The 15,713-nt window shown below is 44.3% G+C and overlaps 1 protein-coding gene across 1 annotated transcript in view; it reads left to right on the top strand.

Annotated features, from left to right (window-relative positions):
* The window catches only part of DEPDC7 (DEP domain containing 7), a 43,475-nt gene that overhangs the window by 5,690 nt on the left and 22,072 nt on the right, over positions 1–15,713 (top strand). The window contains exon 2 of the mRNA XM_068261510.1: positions 9,524–9,923. Within this exon, the coding sequence (XP_068117611.1) occupies positions 9,524–9,923 (400 nt within the window). The remainder of the gene's footprint in view (positions 1–9,523; positions 9,924–15,713) is intronic.

Genomic DNA, 15,713 nt, shown 5'->3' with positions numbered 1-15,713 from the left:
ACGCAGGACACCTGAAGAGAGAAGCATGCAGAGGCAGCCATCTTCATTCCCTGAGAGCTTGTTCACATTTAAGGAGTCTTGCGGTTTTTTTTTTTTGGTTTTTTTTGCGCCGCAATTTTTATAAACTCCCTGAAATTGCTTGTGCAATGAATACTTATTAGACAGTTCATATCGGTGTGTTTCGTCCGCTTTCCGCTCAGTAAAGCGCTGCATGTACCATTTTCAGGGTGATTTTGCTACAATGGAAGGTATAGGAAAACACTCCCAAATCGCATCATCCAGCAATAGCGTTCACGTTTTTAAGAATAAATACATTGTATTTATTCTTTTCCAGGTCAGAGTTCACTTCTTGACTTGCGTCAGGAGGTACAAAAACTAATCGCTCTGCAAAAGCGCTTTGAAAAGTGACAAAAAATTGCAGAGCGAAGGTAAGCGCCGGCAGGGGAAAAAATTTGCTCGCAAAACGCAACTGTATGCGATTTTCAGATGTGAACAAAGCCTTACTGCTGTCGAGCGGAGTCAAAAAATCTGATCTGCATGCTCATTCTGGGTCGGTTACCTAAAAGACAACTGTAGTGAGAAGCATATGAAGGCTGCCATATTTATTTCTTTTTAGACAATACCAATTGCCTGGCAGCTCTGCTGATATATTTGGCTGCAGTGGTGTATAACACCAGAAACCAGCATACAGATAATCTTGTCAGATCTGACAATGTGAAATGCCTTATCTGCTGCATGCTTATTCAGAGTCTATGGCTAAGCAGGGCTACCAGGCAACTAACATTGCTTAGAAGAAAATATAGCAACCTACATATATTGCTACAGTTGTCCTTTAAAGTATTAGAAGCCGAGCATGAGCACAGAAGTCTCTCATTGTTAGAGAGTGAAGATGGCAGCCTCCATATTCCTCACTTCAGCACCTTCTTCTTGTAGTGCTGGCGTCCAGGACACTATCTGCATGAAGTTTGTATGTTCTCCCTGTGAGAGGTTCACATACACTGGTTGATTATGCTCCCATATGCCTTTTTAATCGATCCTCATTCGATTAGAACACAAAATTGAAAGTCAATTGATCGGACATGTAGACGCAATTGACTAGTAGGGACTTTACAATTTAGGATTAGATTGCAAGCTCTTCTTTTTAGGGGTCAGTTAAAGGGGCACTACAGTGAAAAATTGTAAAATTTAAAATATGTGCAAACATATACAAATACGAAGTACATTTTTCCAGAGTAAAATTAGTCATAAATTACTTTTCTCCTATGTTGCTGTCACTTACAGTAGGTAGTAGAAATCTGATAGAAGTGACTGGTTTTTGACCAGTCCATCTCTTCATAGGGGTTTCTCAGGGATTTATTTTTCAAAAGCACTTAGTGAATGGCAGTTGCTCTGCCAAACTGTAGTGAGCAAGGAAGCTGGCCAGCATCGTCATTTTTAGGGAATCTCTTTATCAAGAATAAAAGCCTTGCTGAGAATCCCCTATGAAGAGATGGACTAGCTCAAAACCTGTCACTTCTGTCACATAATTTAAATTTTTAAAATTTTGGCTGTAGTGCCCCTTTAAGTTAGTGATATGACTACATAGTCTTTTAAAGTTCTGTGGAATGTCAGCACCACATAAATCCATGAAAACAGGGAGCCCTTTGCACTACACAGATGTAGTGTCAAGTAACAATGAATAAGATTGTACAACCTTAAAGTAATACTGTAGGGGGGTCGGGGGAAAATGAGTTGAACTTACCCGTGGCTTGTAATGGTCCCCCGCAGACATCCTCTGCCCGCGCAGCCACTCACCAATGCTCCGGCCCCGCCTCTGGCTCACTTCTGGAGTTTATGACTTTAAAGTCAGAAAACCCCTGCGCCTGCGTTGCCGTGTCCTCGTTCCCGCTGATGTCACCAGGAGTGTATAGCACAAGCCCAGTATGGTCTGTGCCTGCGCAGTACGCTCCTGGTGACATCAGGGGAAGCGAGGACACGGCAATGCAGGCGCAGGGGTTTTCTGACTTTAAAGTCAGAAATTACAGAAGTGAACCGGAGGCGGGGCCGGAGCATCATTGAGCGGCTGCGCGAGCACAGGATGCCTGCGGGGGACCATTAGAAGCCCCGGGTAAGTTCAACTCCTTTTCCCCCCAACCCCCCCCCCTTACAGTATCCCTTTAGGCATTCAACTTATTACTGGATGTTTAACAATTAGACAGATCAATAAAAACCTTGCATGTATTTATGATTATTTTTATTGAGCCATTCATTTAAAGGGGAACTGAAGAGAGAGGTAAATGGAGGCTGCCATGTTTATTTCCTTTTAAGCAATATCAGTTGCCTGGCAGCCCTGCTGATCCTCTGCCTCTAATGCTATTAGCCATAGCCCCTGAACAAGCATGCAGTAGATCAGGTGTTTCAGACTTTAAAGTCAGATCTGACAAGACTAGCTGCATGCTTGTTTCTGGTGTTATTCAGATACTACTGCAGAGAAATAGACCAGCAGGGCTGCCAGGCAACTGGTATTGATTAAAAGGAAATAAATATGGCAGCCTCCGTATAACTTTCTTCAGTTCCACTTTAACAAAAGGGATGGGACCTCCAGTGGTGCAAGCTGGCGAGCAGGAAGGAAAACTATCATAATCCCATAAATACTGATAGTTTACCTGATCTTGGTGTGGGATGATCTTAAAGTGAACCAAAGGTGAGAAGTATATGGAGGCTGCCATACTAGTTTCCTTTTAAACCATACCAGTTGCCTTGCAGCTCTGCAGTAATGTGTAAAGTATACAGAAACAAGCACCGACATGCAGATAATTCATAATTGTCAGTTAACACCTGACCTGCATATGCCTGAAAGTATTAGAGGCAGAGGATCAGTAAGACACCCAGGCAACTGGTATTGCTTAAAAGGAAACTAATATGGCAGCCTCCATATAACTCGCCTCGGGTTCACTTTAACCTCCTTAGCGGTATGCCCGACAGTGTCGGGCATACCACTCGGTGGCCCCAGGAGTCCCCCATGCTCCCTTAGCGGTAACCCTGAGTCAGGCTCGGGACGGAAATCTGCAGTTCAGAGCAGTAATCCCGAGTTGAATCCATCTGAGGTGTGGCATGTGCAGGGCTGCCTCAGATCTATCTAGCAGTATGATTTTTAATTTGATCTATTTGCTCCAAAACCTTTAGCTAGCACTAGGCTAGCTAGTACACACGTTCGGCACCCCCCGATCCCGCCAGTTAATGTAACACCCCCCTCCCCCCCCCTGTGATCGGCGCAGCCTCCCTCCACAGCTCCGGTCTCTCTATGGGGAGGATCGGTTCTGGTCATGATCCAGGCTGGGTAATGTATAATCGGGGGAACGGTGGCGATCTGAGGGTGCCGGACACGTATACTAGCTAGCCTAGTGCTAGCGAGACGTTTTGGAGCCAATAAATCAAATTAAGCTGGAGACAGAAACGAGCAAAACCTCCTGAGCGGCGTAACGCTCAGGAGGTTAAGCAGGGGTGTGGAGTTGGTACAAAAATCATCCCTAGACTCTTTTATGAAGCCAACTCTGACTCCAGGTACCCAAAATTTCTCAGACTGACTCCTCGACTCCAACTCCTTAGACTAATACTTACCAGGGCTGTGGATTTGGTACAAAAATCATCCAACACAGACTCCTCAGTTTATGAAACCTCCAACTCCTATTCTAGATAGCGAAATTTGCTCAGACTCTTCGCCTCCAACTCCAATTCCACAGCCTTGACTTTGAGGCCATACCCACGCCAAGATCTCATCTGTCAAAATGACAGCTGACCGGTCATTCCAACCGACATCGTGTACCTATCTTTTAACCAATAAGGTAAACCATAGTTAGACGGCCGGAGTGCGACAATGCTTGTGCCTTTTAAAAGGCAGTCATGAACTATCTTTCCGCTAACGCCTATAGAATTTCCCCTTGCATCCCTCTTCGTTTAACAATCCTATCGTTGGTAATCTTCTATGTCTATTGCTGTCGTCCACATCCCATCGGTAAAGATCTTTATTATAAAGATCATGGAAACTTAGTTTGTCAGTTTCCAGCGATTCGGTGGTGCAGTAGGTACTTGGCTTTAAAGTAAACCCGAAGTGGAGAGAAAAAGCTTCCCTATGTAGATGGAACTCTGTGGATCCCATAGAGCCTTCACAGTCCTTGTTCCAGTGCTCGGCTTTGGTGAAATTCTTCTACCAGCACTGTCGACTGTCTTCAGATCTTTCTTGGGGCAGTCTGCCAAAGTACTTAGGTCTACAAATAGTTCCGTAGACTAGCAGATCCTTGGTGTGCATTTGTGAGTCCAGGCTCGCAACATGTGCAGCATGGATGCTCCAATCTTCAGAAGTACTCAGGCGCGAGAACTCCTGATGGCTGCTGAGGAGACCCAAAGGCATGTAAGTGGTGGAACAAGGGGATGACGCGGGAACCACAAAGGCTCTGTGGGATCCAGAGACTTCCCTCTACATGGGCAGCACGGTGGCGTAGTGGTTAGCTCTCTCGCCTTGCAGCGCTGGGTCCCTGGTTCGAATCCCAGCCAGGGCACTATCTGCAAAGAGTTTGTATGTTCTCTGTGTCTGCGTGGGTTTCCTCCGGGTGCTCCGGTTTCCTCCCACATTCCAAAAAAACCATACGGATAAGTTAATTGGCTCCCCCTAAAATTGGCCCTAGACTACAGTACTTACACTACATAATATAGACATATGGCAATGGTAGGGATTAGATTGTGAGCTCCATTGAGGGACAGTTAGTGACAAGATGCATATATACACTGTACAGCGCTGCGTAATATGTCAGCGCTATATAAATACTAAATAATATTATTATTATTATTTTTATTATTATTATTATTATTATTATGTAAGTATCTAACTTGAATAAAGTTTCCTCACTTCAGGCACTTAAGGCTCAGTTCACTCTAGGCTTAATGGTACAATTATTGGACCAATGGACATGTCGACAGATCCTTTGTTACCATTAGATACCCTTAGACGTGTTCTGACATGTCTGTTGTGATGGCATGCACATCCCCATCCTGCATGGACAGAAGTCAGACATGACCTTGTAGCCTGGTACACACTAGGGATGCTCATTCGGATTCCACGGAAGTGCAATTTCCATCGGAATGCGGAAATCGGTAATACAAGTGCGGTAGGTGGATTTCCGCCAGAAATCGTGGAAATTTCCACCGACTTTAACATCTATTTTCTAAAACTATAAAGTCTTTTTGAAAACTTCTTCTTTTCTTTTTTGGTGTTTCTAGGACTTGCGGGGGCTTTGCTATTAACCACTAAAGTCAGCGGATTTTTACTGTAATGTAAAATGCAGAAAATCTGCATCTGCCCTATTTTCTGCATTTTACATTACAGTAAAAATCCACCGACTTTAGCGGTAAATAGCAAAGCCCCTGTAAGTCCTAGAAACACCAAATTTTAAGGGTTTATTAAACCGAATCTTGTGAATAAGATGCAAAAAAAAAAAGGTTTCAAAAAGACCTTAATTTTTGAGAAAATCGATGTTAAAAGCGGGGGAAATTTCTGCGATTTCCGGCGGAAATTCCGCACCAGAATGCGGAAATTGGTAGCGGAATCGGTAATTGGCAATGGCAGAATACGGATTTACAGCGGAATTGGAAATTGGCATTTCCAACCATCCCTAGTACATACCATGCAATTTCCTGTCAGATCGACTAGTCTAATAAGTAATTTCTTACTGGTCTGCTGTGATTTCCGATCGATTTTCGGATCAATTTTGATCATAAAAATAGATCGGACCTGTCGGAAATTGATTCAACTAGTCCATCTGACAGGAAATTGCATGGTGTGTGCCAGGCATTACAACGCAGTGGCGAGAACATCAGATGACCATCCATAGTTATGTTCATCCAGGCTGTGTATGGTCCATCCTGGAACTTTGGTGCACCAAATCAGATTGTCCGCAGCCAAACCTTGAAATATCTTGTGCAGGATTGGACTGTTTGAACACCTCCTCTACCTCTTCATTTTCACATGTAACTATAGCCAGGGCTTCCATCAGTCCTGGGAAAATAATTGTCAGCTGTAAAGTAATTGCTTTTCTGTAGTCTATGCTGCCATTCACATTGCTGTAATCCTGTAGACTAGAGCACAGGTTGTTTGTTTGCTGGGTGAAAACAGGTTACAGGCGTGTTGCGATAACGTTGGGAATGCAGAGGTATTTATTGCAGTCTGTATGACCTTGTTCATTGTGGGAGTCAATGTACAGGCTGTCTTCTTCTGACTACAGTGCTGGCTAGGTGACCCAGCGAGAAAGTCCACAGGGAACAATTCTCCAATAACTACAACTTGAAGCATTCCCACTGGCTGTGGTTGACTAGTGTGGCATTTTACTACAACCAGGAGTGTAACTTCATTGGGCTGGGTCCGGGCTGGGTCCCTCCCAGAAGAGATTTTGGCTGCAATCTAGGGCCAGTTTAGGAAGGCTTAGCCAAATAACCCAGTACTGTAGTATGTTGTTGGTATGTGAGAGGGAACTAGAGAAAGTGGAGGAAACTTTAACACAAGAACTATGAAGGTTGCTATGAATATTGTCCTGGTTGAGAGGTCAATTGGGGGCTTTACAGCTGCAAGGCAAGTGTGAGCACTACAGAGGGAAAGGAGATGGGTTTCTGACCTGCTCTTTAAGCAGCTATGCAAGCTGGAGTTTGGTGTGAAAACCTGCCATAGAAATGTTTACAGCACTCTTTAGGTTCTAATAAACAATTACGTGTAAAAACATGCTGTTGTATTGCAGTCTGATACACCAGTCAGTTTTGTGACTGAAGATGACCTTTACAATGTCGATCTGTAAAAGCGGTTTGGTGATTTGTAGTGCTTTTCATCCAGTGTGAAGGAAGAAGGGGATGGAAGTGGCTCTGTAGCCGCCTGGCTGTGCTCTCTGCAGGCTTTTTCAGGGTGGTCCAGGATTTAATGGCTATTCCATATTTTCTTGAGCACCTAGTAATTCTCTTCCCCCTCCTGCGTACCACAAGTCTTACCTCAGCCATAATACCAGTGTAATCACATTGACATTTACTGCTGTCTGTGAATTGACTGCTGTTCTCCTAACAGGGAACTGCAGTGTTTCTGCCAGTAAAAATGTCAGCTAGTAAAATATATGTGGCTTCCAGGAGTACAATAGTCCAGCTGGCAATATTTCATAGCTGGGAGCTGATGGGGAACGGCTAGGCTGCAGGTTGAAGTGGATCGAGGCTTAGTGGCAGAAACCTTGCATGGCTGGAAGTGGTCTTGGAATTCACAGCTAACAATTGATACTGTTTGTTCTTGAGGGGGCTTTTATGAGCTTTTTTCCTATGCATAAATCTTCATTTTGTAGCAGTGGCTTCCTGATTGTGCTGTGATTGCTGAAGACCGCTGACTGCTACAGCCATGAGCTTGCAGCTTTGAGTCCTGGATTCAGTTACCTTCTGCGGCGCACTGCCCAGTTTCATCTTTGGGGGTTCAGCTTCCGCCCATAATTCAGAAACCATATGGAAGGTAGGATCAATGTTTTCTGTACCAGCATCTTTCCATGTGACATCGGTGGCAAGTGTCATGCAGAGAATTATGTCAGCTTCAGGGGTCAGTCTGCCAATAGGTTTACTACCTGGCACAACTTCATCAGATTTCACCAGCAATAGTGTTGTCCCTTACATATAAGGCTAAAGAGACTATACTTAGAGAACCTGAACTTAAAATAGTCAAAATAAACATACACAGGTCCTAATTACCATCCATGTAGTCTGCTCATCAATCTCTTTAGCCTCTCCTGCGTCCTGTTTGTCCACTGTGAGCAATGGAATTCTCTGTCCTCCATTTTGAAAATGGCCATTACCCCATACCAGCTTCTCGGTCAGCAGACTGTTAAACTGTTATCGCCCACTTGAGCTATAGGGAAACATGGACATTACCTTGCACGTTCAGTTGCAACTGACAGCAACTGGTATATTTCAGTTCTGACAAAATCTTGTCAGAATTGGAAGGGATCACTGTAAGAAGAAAATGATGATGAGCTTCTGAGGAACTAATGGTGAGGTAAGTATGTAATAATCATTTGCAGGTACATCATGGGTTTTTTAAATTTTACTCAGTTCAGGTTCCCTTTAAAGGGAACCTGCGGTAACAGGGATATGGAGGCTGCCATATATATTTCCTTGTAAACAATGCCAGTTGCTTGGTAGCACTGTTGAACTTCTGGCATAAGTAGTGTCTGAGTCAAAACCCTGGAACAAGCATATATGGGTAATCCAGTAAAAACCCTGTCAGCCGAGTCTGATTACCTGATCTGCTGCATGCTTGTTCAGGGTCTATGGCTAAAAGTATTAGAGACAAAGGGTCAGCAGGGCTGCCAGGCAACTGGTATTGTTAAAAAGTAAACAAATATGGCAGCCTCCATATTCCTCTCACCTCGGGTATGCTTTAAAACTGGTGCTGCGGGAAAATGTCTGCAAGCAGAAGATTGGTAAATTAGCGATACTTTACTATGAATTGCTGGGTTATTCCGATAGTAAAAATTATCTAAAGATTACCAATACTCTATGGCCCAACTTAATCTTACACTCACAGGAGCCGTCTCTCTTTATGCCTAACCCCAACTGTATTAGAGGCAGAGGATCAGCAGGACAGCCAGGCAATCTGTATTGTTTAAAAATAAACCATTATTCCAGCCTCCATATCCCTCTCACCACAGGTTCCCTTTGAGTGACAGGACTGCTGGCTTGCAGTGCATGAGTTGACAATCTGTTTCGGTCCCTTCCCATGTCCTAAAAACACTGATGCAGGGCTGGCATAAGGCTCGGTTCACGCTTGTTACATTTGGGTATCACTCTTATATCTGTGTTCCATCCACTCTGCATAACCATTGTTCATCTGTTCTCTGGTTCTCCTCTCCCTGCCATATTTATTTCCTTCCTTGTAAGCCATGCTGATCCTCTGCCTCTAGTACTTTTAGCCATAGACCCTGAACAAGCATACAGCAGATCAGGTTATCACTATTGTCTGATCTGACAGGAATAGCTGCATGCTTGGTTCTGCTGGTGTTCAGACACTACTGCAGCCAAATAGATCAGGAGGGCCGCCAGGCAACTGGTATTGTTTACAAGGTAATGTCAGCCTCCATACACCTTTCACCTCGGGTTCATGTTAAGGTTCATGCTGCCCTGTATGAAGTATTAGTATTAGTATAGTGCCCTAATTTGGGCAATTGAATACTTCCCCTTCTAATACTAAACATGCTTTTTACTACAAAACTGTTAAAATATTTTATCGCAATAAACCAATGTGTAGTTATGCATTTAGTTTACAAGAAACAAAGGATCTCAATCGGGGTTACCCAACATCTCTGCAAAACTTATTTCATTCACGCTAAAAGTTAAGTTGAGTAAATTGAGGCTGGGGGGGTTAGATGAAGTGCAATCATGTAGTGTTTTTACACATTGCAGTTTTTTTGGGTTGAAGATGAGTCTTTATGACCAGGACAAGCGTTCCCTTGTAACTGGAGATTTTTCTTGCCAGGTCCCAACTTGAACAACAAGCCCTTCCGAGCCACCTACATCTGGAGCAGCATCATCCACGCTCTGCACACTCAGGTGGAGGTGAAGAAGAGGCGTCACCACCTCAAGTCCCACCCGGATTGTTTCATTGGCTCAGATGCTGTGGACGTTGTGTTTGCCCACTTGGTGCAGCACAAGTACTTTGGCGATGCCGACATCCCCCGCTCCAAGGTGGTGCGAGTGTGCCAGGCGCTCATGGACTGCAAAGTGTTTGAATCTGTGCTGAGCTCCTGTGTGTTTGGAAAGGAAAAGAAGCGCTCTGTGTTTGAGGACAGCAGCTGCAGCCTGTACAGGTTCCTTAATGTACCCAGCTACCCTTCCGGACAGATCGAAAAGAGCATGGGCCGATGTACCCCTCAGAGGTATGTAGAAAAGCAGAATGGCGTATTAGGCTGGGGGTCAGGCATCAAAAAGCTCAAAGTAAATGCTTATCTAAGAGGCAAGCCTGTGGATCCTATAGACGCACCCCCCCCCCTCCCCAAGATTACTGATAAGGGTTTGTCCGTAAGATCATTAGGGTGCACTCCTAATCAGGCACAAGCGTGACTGTACTGCGCCTGTGAGAGTAGGGCTACACTTGTCCTCATTGGGAACAAGCGTGACTGTACTGCGCCTGTGAGAGTAGGGCTGCACTTGTCCTCATCGGGAGACGGGAACAAGCGTGACTGTACTGCGCTTGTGCCCAGTATGGCTGCACTTGTCCTCATCAGGCACAAGCGGGACTGTACTGCGCCTGTGCCCAGTATGGCTGCAATTGTCCTCATCTGGCACAAGCGGGACTGTACTGCGCCTGTGCCCAGTATGGCTGCAATTGTCCTCATCTGGCACAAGCGGGACTGTACTGCGCCTGTGCGAGTATGGCTGTACTTGTCCTTATCAGGCACAAGCGTGACTACTGCGTCTGTGCGAGCATGGCTGCACTTGTCCTCATTAGGCCCATATATGATTGTACTGCACTTGTGCCAGTATGGCTGCACTTGTCCTCATCAGGCATAAGCGTGACTTTACTGCGCCTGTGCGAGTATGGCTGCATTTGTCCTCATCGGGCACAAGTGTGACTACTGCATCTTGGTGAGTGTGGCTGCACTTGTCCTCATCAGGCACAAGCGTGACTGTATTGCACGTGTGAGTATGGCTGCACTTGTCCTCGTCCTCATCGCGCACAAGTGTGACTGTACTGCACCTGTGAGTATGCCTGCACTTGTCCTCATCGGGCACAAGCGTGACTGTACTGCACCTGTGCGAGTATGGCTTCACTTGTCATCAGGCACAAGCGTGACTGTACTGCGCCTGTGTGAGTATAGCTGCACTTGTCCTCATTGGGCACAAGCGTGACTGTACTGCGCTTGTGCCAGTATGGCTGCACATGTCCTCATCGGGCACAAGCGTGACTGTACTGCACCTGTGTGAGTATGGCTGCATTTGTCCTAATTGGGCGGGGCCCATATGACTGTACTGCGCTTGTATGGCTGCACTTGTCCTCATCGGGCCCATATGACTGTACTGCGCTTGTATGGCTGCACTTGTCCTCATCGGGCACATATATGACCTGTACTGCATCTGAGCGAGTATGGCTTCACTTGTCCTCATCAGGCAAAAGCGTGACTGTACTGCGCCTGTGCCAGTCTGGCTGCACTTGCCCTCATCAGGCACAAGTGTGACTGTACTGCGCCTTTACGAGTATGGCTACTCTTGTCCTCATCAGGCACACGCGTGACAGTACTGTGCCTGTGAGTATGGCTACACTTGTCCTCATCAGGCATAAGCATGATTGTACTGCGCCTGTGCGAGTATGGCTGCATTTGTCCTTATTGGGCACAAGTATGACTGTACTGCGCTTGAGCCAGTATGGCTGCACTTGTCGTCAGGCACAAGCTTGACTGTACTGCGCCTGTGTGAGTATGGCTGCACTTGTAATCATCAGGCACAAGTGTGACTGTACTGCGCCTGTATGAGTATAGCTGCACTTGTCCTCATTGGGCACAAGCGTGACTGTACTGCGCTTGTGCCAGTATGGCTGCACTTGTCCTCATCGAGCACAAGCGTGACTGTTCTGCACCTGTGCGAGTATGGCTGCATTTGTCCTCATCAAGTACAAACAGGACTGTACTGCGCCTGTTAGTATGGCTGCTCTTGTCCTCCTCAGGCCCATATATGACTGTACTGCGCCTGTGCTAGTATGGCTGCACTTGTCCTCCTCAGGCACTAGCATGACTGTACTGCGCCTGAGCGAATGTGGCTGCACTTGTGCGGTAAGCTTGAACTGCTCGTGCACGAGTGAGTCAGTGCTATTGCACAGACATGGCCATGCACGCGCTGCACACCAGTAGAGTAGCGTGGCTCTGATGTTGCGGAGGGTACCAGGCATTAATGGAGCATAGCGTGAGAAGCCTCTGAATTCTGGAGGATCCTAAGGCCACATACACACATCAGACCATAGTCTTTGGAAAATGAAAGATCACAGACCAATCTTACCACCCTTTCTGTAGTATAAGAGCCATACTCTACACAGTCTTTTCTATGGAGCTGAACTCCACATCAGGAAAAAATCTTTGCAAGATGCTGCACACACAGATGCTGTACAGACACAAAAGATCAGTAGCTGCAAAAGATCTGTTCCTGCCAAAAATCCATTCCTGCAAATTGCAATGATAGTCTATGAGATCTGCAGATCATCATACACACATGATTTAACTGACATTCATCTGCAGATCAGATCCACCAGGATGGATTTTCAGATCTGCAGATGAATGTCAGTTAAATAATGTGTGTATGACGATCTGCAGATCTCATAGACTATCATTGCAATTTGCAGGAATGGATTTTTGGCAGGAACAGATCTTTTGCAGATACTGATCTTTTGTGTCTGTACAGCATCTTTGTGTGCAGCATCTTGCAAAGATTTTTTCCTGATGTGGAGTTCAGCTCCATAGAAAAGACTGTGTAGAGTATGGCTCTTATACTACAGGAAGGGTGGTAAGATTGGTCTGTGATCTTTCATTTTCCAAAGACTATGGTCTGATGTCTGTATGTGGCCTAAGGCTTACTTCTCCTTATGCAAGTGGTTACGTCTTGTCAGTTCACATATTGCAGTGATGTAGCATTGGTTTTTTTTTTTGGTTTTTTTTTTTCCCCCGATGGGACAAGTAGGAGTAAAGCTTCTGAAAGTGACGCTTTGTCGGGGCTTATAATTTTGGTATGGGTTTCCAACACATGCCATATGGTTGCTAACTAATTAGCATTTTGCCAGTTGTGGCTTCTACAGCTTGAAGTGGACCTGAACTTAAAGATAAACTCCAACCTAGAATTGAACTTTATCCCAATCAGTAGCTGATACCCCCTTTTACATGAAAAACCTAATGCTTTTCACAAACAGACCATCAGGGGGCGCTGTATGACTGATTTTGTGCTGAAACCCCTCCCACAAGAAGCTCTGAGTACCGCAGTACTCTGGGCAAACTGCCACAATGTAACAATGTTCACAGACAGGAATTAGCTGTTTACAGCTGTCCCTAACAGCCAAAACAGCTAGGAGCAGCTACATAACCTGCCCACAGTAAAAATAAACCATGTAATGTCAGAATGTAAATCGGGGAGATGAAAGATTTTACAATGAGCAAACACTGACTAAATCATTTATACATAATTATGGTAAAAACTGAAGCACTTTTTTTACTACATTATTTTCACTGGAGTTCCTCTTTAAAACTTCCTCTGGTCTAAAAGATAAGCAACAGCATAGTAACCTTTTAAAGAAAAACATTTTTGTTACAGCTGATATAAATCTGCAGTGTCTACTTCCCGATTTCATGGTAGCAGATATATTAACATCCTGTTTACAAATTAGTTGCTCTGCTGTATCAGAGGAGATTCCTGAGTAGACACTGCTGAGAAATCAATTTACAGTGGTGATTAGTCACAGATAAGGAGGAATTAGGAAGGTTAAACTCTCTAAATACATACAGGGTGTATTTCTGTTTTCCTTCTGTCCTGTGCAAGAGTTCAGGTCCACTTTAAAATGGAAATGTATTTTTTTACCTAGCACATGGTTCCTACTATACTTAGTAAATTTGTCAGTCTCCATATCCCTTTCATTTCAGGTTCCCTTTAATATTAAACAATACCAGTTGCTAGTCTATTGAAACGAACATTTGTGGTTTCCCTGACAAATCCTAATAAGCCATGAAGGTGCATACTGTACATTTTTGGCTTGGACGAATAACCTTCATTTGTAGAAGCAGGAGACCCCTCGCACGACACCTGTGGACATGGCAATTGGTTAAAGAGGCACTGTAGTGACATAGAATGCAGTAGCTTATTTAGGATACCCACTTTTACAGTAATTTTCCTGGTTTAAACATTAGAAACTCTTCCTAGATCTATATATTGCTGTATATTGGTAAGCAACCCTGCCCCACCATTGATGCTTGGCCTAAGCTGAAACCAAGTATATTTTCTACTGGCTTTAGAACTTGCAGTAACCAAACACTCTGCATAGATGTACATGATATGACTAAGGATGTTGCCCCGTATTAAATTTTTAAAATAGAAATCTGGGTGAGAAAATATTTTACAATGGGCAAACCCTAATTCATTTATGATTGTAAAATATAAGCAATTTATCATATAATGTCCTGCCATTCCGTCAGGGAGAGAGATTTTCCATCAGTATTGATGCCAAGTACAGTATTTGACTTGAGACCTTTTTAGGTTAGCCAGGCTTTTTTTTCCTTGCGTTTGTATGCATTGTGCATATTTGCAAAACACACATGAATCTTTGTGCCTTAGTGTACTGTTTACCCATTTAGAAATTTCTGGAAGGATTAATTTAGGGCCGGTTTCCACTAGGTGCGAATTAGTATGGGTTTTTCAGTGCATGAATTCACATAGTAATGCCCGTCAATGGGCCTGTTTCCATTATACAAAATTTGCATCTAGGAAAAATCTGGACAGCAGTGTTTCAATTTTTCGGGTGTGGGTTTTTTTTTTTTTTTTTTTTTTGCCCACTTTCGCACAAGTTTTCGCATCTGTCAATAGAAATGGAAGTGAAAAATTTACGATTGGGCATGCAAATTTGCATAAAAAATGGGTGCATATGTATGCGAATTTGCATGTGATTACGCATGTGGAAATGGCATGGAAATTTGCATGCTTCTAGTGAAAATGTACCCATAGGCTTGACATTCTGGTTCCTGGTGTTTGACCTATAAAAGTACATCTGCTTATTTGGAACCTGTCTCCACATATTCTGTTCTCTCCTGGCCCCTGCTGGGACAGTCTTCTTATCCTGTTTGGATATAATCAAATAGTAACACTGTCAGCTCTGACATTATGGAACTGTTCCAGGAGGGATCATGTGACTTCCAGCAGTTTCCAAGTAAGTAACCGTGATTGTCATAACCACAAACATTACGAATGTCCCTGTTATGTAAAAAAAATATTTTAATAACAGTCTCTGGGTCACAACCTGCAAAACAAACACACACACAATAACTTTGCATAACCCAGAGAGATGAGGAACGGTATCTGCCATCTATCCTGTCTTGTGTTGCTCTAGCCAGTTGAGGCAGTTTTACTGGTCATTGTCTAGCCCTGCGGTCTGTTAGTGTTGTGGTTGTAGGAACTGGATGGTTCTAACTCGCATGTAAGTGATGGCTTCTCTGTAATCTAAGCGACTATCAATAACCTATTTCTTAGAAATCAGTTTTAACTGTGTACAGGTAAATGGTCTGCTCTGTCCTATTAGGTAAGCACTTACTTGGTGCAGGTGTCCCAATATAACAAGCCTGTTCTGAAATTTCAGTGTTTGGGTTCCTAAGACCGGTCAAAGCTTTGCTCCTTTTCAGCTGTTGATTTGTTGTCTAAGATGTATATGGATGTTTATGTGAAGGCTCTCACGTATTCACATTCTAGGTTCAAAGGTAAATGTGCCATTAGTTTGACTCCCCCCCCCTTTGAAGACTTCACTCTTGGAGTCCATTCATATTATACATCCTGGTTTTTACTGTAACGCATGGCAGATGGGCAGTTAACCGAGTACATTTGAAATCGGTGCCGGTAGACTTGGGCACAGAATACAGCCGGTATATGGCTGATCCTGCTTCTGCACAAGTCCGGGCCGTGTTAATTATTATTCCCCCTCCAGGGCGCCA

The sequence above is a fragment of the Hyperolius riggenbachi genome, chromosome 11, assembly GCF_040937935.1.
Source record: "Hyperolius riggenbachi isolate aHypRig1 chromosome 11, aHypRig1.pri, whole genome shotgun sequence".
NCBI classification, from domain to species: domain Eukaryota; kingdom Metazoa; phylum Chordata; class Amphibia; order Anura; family Hyperoliidae; genus Hyperolius; species Hyperolius riggenbachi.
This window is presented reverse-complemented; position numbering and strand designations above follow the sequence as displayed.